Source organism: Rhinolophus sinicus, linkage group LG09 (genome assembly GCF_036562045.2).
Source record: "Rhinolophus sinicus isolate RSC01 linkage group LG09, ASM3656204v1, whole genome shotgun sequence".
NCBI lineage: Eukaryota > Metazoa > Chordata > Mammalia > Chiroptera > Rhinolophidae > Rhinolophus > Rhinolophus sinicus.
Genome location: NC_133758.1, coordinates 50,136,619 through 50,144,231, shown reverse-complemented (window position 1 = coordinate 50,144,231; position 7,613 = coordinate 50,136,619). Strand labels below are relative to the sequence as shown.

Below are 7,613 nucleotides of genomic sequence, written 5' to 3'. Positions count from 1 at the left end.
ATCTGGCACCAACCACCTGGGATGACTTTGGATGGGTTATTTAATCTCTTCTAACCTGAGTATCTGCAGCTGTAAGATGGCTCCATAACTGTACCCAAATCATACTGCTGCGGGGAGGATCTGCTACCATTCGGGAAAGCACCCTGTACAGTTTCTGGCACAGAATTGGTGTTTGATAAAGGTTTGTCTCCATCATCAACTAGTCATCATTAAACACAGCCCGGCACTCAGTTTAAACCCATGTTGAAAGTCCATGGCATAGCTTCCTTCTTCTTCAGAGGTTAGGCAGAGACCTCGAGTAGAGCAGAGCAGGCCACCCTGACATGATTTCCCTCCCCAGGAACTTTGTGCCCTGCATAAATGCACTCTAATCCTATAACCCTTTAAAAAGTGTTCCCTCAGCAAGATTCAGGTCTGAATGAGGCTTGGAGAGGACAGATATTACCGCAGTTGATTGAGGTGAAACAGAGAAAGGCGAGGTGGCTCCCAGTCAGAACATCACCATCCTGGCATCTGGCCCAGTGCCCTCTGTAATGGGGATTCTCCCATCAGGGAAAAATTCACTGTCTGGGCAGACTCTGTGGCTTCTGTTTCCTCAGCACCAGGTTCCCAGAATGGACCTATGTTTCTCACTGACAAAAGTTCTGTCTCAAAAAATTCAACTCCACTTGCTCCAGACCAACAGACCCCAGGTATAATCTCTCTGCCAGTGACCTGGAGTGACCGGCGCTCCCTCCACCACCTGGGCACTGGGACACTAGGAATACGCCATGACTGGTCACTGGTCTTTATTGAGTTGGGAATTCACACAAGGCAACATCATACAGTAAATCATTTCCTGGACTTAATAAAAATGATTGTCACTCATTGTGCTTCACAAAAATTTCTTTTAATGAATAAATAATTTGATGAAATCAAAAATATTTACAATATAAACAAATGGAAAAGCTTTGGATCTGTGAATCTGATCGCTGAGCTTTGCATTTTTGAACTGAATTCCTCCCCAGCTTTTCCCTTGGAAACAATACAAATCTGATAGAAACAATAACTCATACAACATATCTTTGTTCATTATATGTTTATCTGTTAGTCTTGGAAAGCTACATAAGCTTATATTATGCAACATGTTAAAATACAAATATTAACTAAAATAATATATTATCATAATGCCAGGTAGCATTCTCCACAGAACAAAAATGTACACTCAGCTGTAACAATAACAAAGGTTCACGGGCCACAAAATAATACCCCAAAGGTACAAATTCCTTCATAAGAATATAATGTGCTCTTCAGTTTACCAGATGTCTATGCTGCTCTAACAAGCTGATGCCTAGGAGTACAGTATTGGACGACTGTATGCTCTGTGTTCCTGCCAGGCAGCAGCATTACTGGGAATTGGGCAGTGCAAGCAGTTTTATACACACTTTCTTGGGCTCTTAAAAAGAGCCAATTATGCAAAGCAAAATAAGCATATTGAGAAGCCTTGATCTCATGTCCACAAATGCCCTGGAATGTATTGGCTTTGTGGGATGAAAGGGTTTGTTTGTAGAGCTGTGATGCTGTCAGCCAGAATTCAAGTATTCCAGGGCCACCTCGTAGCAGAACTTGTACTGATCCTGGAAAACAGAAGGGAAAAAATGTCAGCTCTATAATATCTAAATGCTGTTTCTATTAAAGCATTTATGCGAGATTAGGGATTTAATTAAAAGAAATCAAACTGAGGATTTGAAACCAGGATGAATCAGAAAGTCATGGTTCTGAACCACAAACATACCCATTGTTTGTAGATGTCCCCCACAAGGCCTGATGAAAGGTACTTTGATATCTGCGTTCACTAGAATTCCGGGAAAGTTCTAGACAAGTGGAACACATTTATATGTTTGCCCACACATATATGTTTACCTGTACATCAACATCCTGAGCACAAAGTATGGGAAAATCAAGTGGTAGAAGGAAAGGTAACGAGGGCTGGAGGACACGCTGTCATGACTTGCTCATATAAAGCTCTCAGTATATAAATGCAACTTCACCCCTGGCCCAGCTTTACTTTTGATTTTTGGTCAGCATCAGCAAGATTCTCTCCATTTCATGAGAATCTTTTAGGCACCTCCTAAGTGCCGAGCACCTTGACCTGGTCCCTGACTTTGAGAAGTCCATGGTCCAATGAGAAGTAAGGAGGATGAGATACATGACCCAAGACGACCTGTGAGGCAGACCTGAGCAGGGCCCATGAATGGTCCCCAACATGAGTGTGGTGGAGGAGACAGTGGAAAGAGGTAGCAGGTGATAGGACAGAGAATGAATGGGTGGAGCTGGGGTAGGTGGTACCATGCCATGGTTTGCCCAGGACTGAACTGGTTTATTCCTCTGATCCTGGCATAAGCATTAGTAATATCCACTTCACTCTCAAAAGTGTCCCAGTTTGAATGATAAAGTATATGGTCATCCTAATTGGGGTCAAAACAGGCATTCCAGGTAAGCAACAGGAGATGGAAAGGCAGAGAGAGGAAATGTTTGATACCCTTTGGGAACCACATACCAGTTCTTAATCAGGCAGTGACTTCATTTTTCTTGAGCACAGATTTCTCAGATCATGAACCTTGGCCTGAGCAAGCCCCGTGTGAGGTCCTGGTCCACCCAGCTGGGGTCTCAGGTGGCAGGGGAGGGCATTCTGCACCTGTGTTTATGCACTGTGCTGATGGATGCTCACCTGAGTGTGGCCTCTGATCCAAGCAGAGGGACACAGGGGTTGAGGATGCCTCCACCTGCCACCTGGTAGCAACCCAGTACCTGGGGCAGAGGGGCTCAGCAACTGTAAGGCTTTCTTCCCACCTCATAAGAGACAAGCTTTCATGAGTTCTGAAAGTCAGCACCACTTTCTTCACAACCAAGGAAACGAATCTTTTATTTTTGGGTTTGCCAAATTAATTAAAAACAAATTTCTACTTTTTTTGCATATATGCCTCCTGATTAGTCACTGCAATTTCCTTTTCTTCACCAATTATTTGTTCTCTAAATTATTTGTTCCCCACTAGTCTAACTTATTTTTTTGAAGACAAGGGCCATAGCGTATCTATCTGTATATAACACACCAGTCTTTGGCACAGAACCTGACATACAGTTGGGAGGAATCAAATGTTGGTCGTATATGTAAATGATGACAAAAGGTTTAGCAGCGTTTGATTCAACCCAATAAACATTTCAGGTTAGAGGTTTGGGGGATTTCAAAATATAGCCTCAGTCCTCAGAGAGCTTACAATCTAAAGGTGAAGACAGAAAGTAAACAGATATACTGAAGGTGTCACAAGATCAAACACCAATAGCAGTAACACCTACCAGGATGGCTAAAATAAAGAGACAGAAAATAGCAAGTGTTGGTGAGGATGTGGAGAAACTGGAGCCCTCATACACTGCTGGTGGGAATGTAAAAATGGCACAGCCACTTTGGAAAACAGTCTGCCAGTTCCTCAAAAGATTAAACATAGAGTTACCCTATAACCCAGCAATTCCACTCCTGGGTATATACCCAAGAGAACTGAAAATAATGTCTACACAAAAACTATCTGATTCCATTCTAGTATTTTTTTTTATTTCAGGATTCGATGTTTATTTTCAGAATGTTTAAAATAAATCACCTGAATTTCAGAATTCTGATGTCAGATCACTGAGATGACATATTGGCTATGAAGTGCTCCAATCATTTCTGTTTTGTGTGAATCACAGAAGACAATTTTTTCATGGAAATCTAAGAGATTCAATTCTTTATTGGATAAACATGATTTTGTACAACTCTAACTGTGCAACTAATTTCAGTGCCTACTACGAACCACCCTTTTAACATATGAAAATGTTAAAATTTCTTTTAGTGGGAAATGTGGCTGCTGGCTTCAGGCCACAACACAGGCGAGGAAACACCAAAGGGATTTCAGGCTTCAGTACCAAGGGGCTGCTGTGTTGGAGGCCGATGATGTTGTAGGCACGACTATAATTTCCAAAACGAATTCTCTCTCTCTCATCTTATGCCTCCTAAGCAAGCTGCTAATCCCCATATTCTGTGATGACTGGTTTCTGAATCAGAAAAGTAAGAAGAATGAGAAGGATGATCATAAATTGTCCTGTCCCCTCCCCCAAGCTCCTCGGGAAATGCCTGAAATCTTCCCACATTGGAGACTGACTACACTTGATCACCAGGTACAGGCCTGTCTTCGGCATTTTCCTCCCAGCTTGCTTGCTTTTGAACGGTATAATTAAGGCACACAAGCTCTCCCTGTGCTTCAGGGGAAAAAAAGAATGTTTATGCCTTCGTCCCAAGCTCTCCCAATTTGAGTGACATTAGCTGGCTTAGGACCTGAAGAAGTGACGTGAGCTGGGGCTCATCCTACCTTGTGTAGGATGGTAAGCAGGGTGACCGGCTATCCCTCTCCAAGACCCCAGCCCCACTTCCACTCCAGACCACATGTTTTACTCCCAAGAAGAGGAAGGAAGTGAGATCTGCAAGGGCACCTAGAAGGCAGGTTATGCACCAAAGCTCCTGCTCGCTTCGTGAGGGCATCAAGGCCACAGCCCCAGCGGACGATTTTGGGAGCCTCCCTGAGGAGCTCAAGCTGTGCCGTTGTCAGCACATGCTGTCTGTGTTAATTACCTCCATCTTGGTAACTTTGGCCAAAGTTCCCACCACATCCCAGGGGATAATATGCATCTCTAGGCAAGATCTGTCCCTTAAAGGCTGTTTGTTAAAACAGCCCTGGAAATCTCAAAAGCCAAGTGAGGAGCACAAAGGTGAGAGGGGAGCTGTTTGTTGAAGCCCCAGTGTTCTCACAACTATCATAGCTTCAAAGGAGCTCAAATCTCAGACTGTGGGTCCGGGTCTGCCTCCTGGGACCCAGTCCTCTGATAAGGACTGGAGGCTTGGTGAAGAGATGATAACTTAAAAAGTGGTCAGGAAAAAAATACCTCTGACCCAGCTGGAAAAAATAAAAATCTAGTCTTGTGTTATAAATTATTTTGCTTCCTGGCAATCAATTGGCTTTTCTCCAGAGCCCCCAGAACTAAAAATTTGAAGAAATAAATCTTTTAGGGCCTTCTGGATCTCTCTTGAGTGTGCCATGCTTCAAAACAGATAGATGGATTTTCAAACTCAGAAGTAATTTAGAAAAAGCAGAGCCTCAAAGGACGATGGAGACGGACATACTACCCTCTCTGCACATGCGTCCCACCCTGCAGGGAGGATGCAGTGGTAGAATTTTCATGCTCTGAATGCAAGGGGCCACTGCATGATTCAGCCTCTGCTCGTGATACGTGAGCAGATTCAGTAGGGTCCAGGCCAGGAGTGTTCCCACCCACCCACCTGCCTCCCCGGCTGGCCAGCACAGAAGTACACTCCAAAGCTTTCTGGCACACACTTCACCATTCTCTGAAGATACAGCTAAGAAGACTCAGTGCTTTTCAGCTGCTGGTACAACAGGAGAGATGCTTGGGAGACACTCAGGTCTCAGATGGTCTTTTATGCTCAATAGAATTGTACCAGATTTTATCATCCTGACTTGAATTAATCCCCTCAGCCAACATACATATGGATGGGTACCAGACTAAACAGGAATTGTACTTACAGGCAAAACCAAACAAACATGACAAGGACCCTTCTTTAATTCTGGAAGCTTCAAGCCCCATGAAAAGAGGACTGTGACATTTTTTTCTCTGGTCACCTGATGTTCTCTTGCTAACATTCACTGTGACAAATGTATCAGACATTTTTTTTTTTTTTCAGGGAATTGAAAAACTTTCCTATATTTCTCAGCCTGTGCCCTTATCCTAACACTGGTGTCGACCTTCTGAGTTCTGGGCATCCAAGGATTCTGTTCTCTCTATTTGAATTACACATAATGACAGAAACCTCTAAATAGTGAGCTGGGATCAGATGCTCCCTTCTGGTTCAACCATCCAGGTCTCCATTTCACGAAGAATCACCCTGTTCCACTGGTGTGGAAAAAGCCACATTGTTTCTGCCCATAAAAATTTGTGAGTGATGAAGCTGAAGCCAGAGCCATTAGAGGAAAGGCCTCGAAAGGGTCTATTCTAATGATCTGTTTAATTTAAGCTGCACTGAGAGGGAAATGACATTTTTTAATCAAGGTCAGCTTTGTGTAGGTATCAGCCCAAGTTTGAAAGCTACACCTCTGTCTGTGAATGAGGGAGATCAAGTACAGTCACAGTCAGAATATTTTAATTTATGCATTTGTTTTCATCCTGTGTCAGGCTTCTTATCTGTCTTAACCTCAGACCACCTCTTTTCCCAATCGCTTCCAGTCCAGGAGACTGAGAATTCTGTGGTGGTAGAACCCTTTGAAATTCACAGTGGGTCCAAGGGAGTAAGCGAGTTCTCTGTTTCTGAGAGGGGTTGGTTCTAGAGATCATGGAACACAGAGTTTCAGCCCAACCACATAAAATCTGTGATTTGTGAAAGGCACTTAGAGTGGTGCCTGGCACACATTAAGTTTCACGTAAATACTAGCTGTTAGCTCCTCATCCTCATCCAATGCTTGGATAGAACCACCTCCGATCAACTGCTGGCTGCATGATGCCCTGTGACACCTACACTACCAAGAACCACCTCTCTCATCTTTGCGGTTTCCCAAACACTCTCACATATATCTTCACATGGGATCACTTCAATAAGTCAATATTATCCATAGTTCACACAACCCAGGCCCAAGAAAGTGAAGTGCCTTGCCCAAGGAGGCCTAAACTGCCAAGTTCACTTGTCTGAGACCACAACTTGAATCTGTTTCCATGGGCTTCGCTAGGGCAGGGAAGAACAGACAGTAGTTTGGGGTCACAGCCATTTTCCCCACAGAAGCCAGATATCTCCTGATGGCTGTGTGAATGTGCACCTGGCCAAACAGGCGCTCCGCCACCAAATCCCCTGGTCAGCACCATGCCTCTTGGAAACAGAACAACTTGTCAAGCATGAGACATGTATCTGGGGAAAGCAGACGCTCCTAGAGAGGGATTTGGATGCATCCCAGGGGTCGGTGTCATTGGTCATATCATTACCCAGCCCCCGGTGCTGCTGTATTGACTGGGGACCATAGCTACTTCTTCAACTTTAGCTTAAATCTCAACTCTCTCTTTAGTCCCTTTATTATATTTTAAATTTTAACCCCATTTCTGTAGTGCTATGTCCCCAGGAACACAGGCTTTCCAAGCTTGTCAGCAGTGGCCATCTCTTCTTCCCTGTCTCCGCTCCAGGCCATTCTCCTGACCTTGGGATCAGTCCGACTGTTTCCTTCAGATCTTTCCTCCACTGACAGAGAAGTACAAAAACCTAATCTAAAAGCTTCCTCCTTTAAGCTAGTCTACTATTCTTGAGTCACAGTGGTTGGCCAACAGCTCCACAAAAAAACAAAAAAGACAAAGAAAAAAAAAGAGAGAGGTTTCATGAAACACTCTAAGAAAATAATTGCACATAGTCCTTTGTTTCTCAACTCCTTTAATCCTTTTCTCAGCTATGGCCATCATAATTAAGTGCAATATTCTGGATGTCAAACTAAAATTCACGGCTTTGATAAATATTAGGTGATTAAGCTATTTATAAAATATATAATTTGAAAATC

The 7,613-nt window shown here is 43.6% G+C and overlaps 1 protein-coding gene across 16 annotated transcripts in view; it reads right to left on the bottom strand.

Annotated features, from left to right (window-relative positions):
• Positions 1-867: 867 nt before the first annotated feature.
• PTPRM (protein tyrosine phosphatase receptor type M) overlaps positions 868-7,613 on the bottom strand; it is an 809,264-nt gene continuing 802,518 nt past the window's right edge. For all 16 annotated transcript variants that reach the window (XM_019755746.2, XM_074340345.1, XM_074340346.1 and 13 more), the window contains one exon: positions 868-1,616. In XM_019755746.2, coding sequence (XP_019611305.1) covers positions 1,563-1,616 — 54 coding nt within the window. In that variant the 3' untranslated portion in view covers positions 868-1,562. The remainder of the gene's footprint in view (positions 1,617-7,613) is intronic.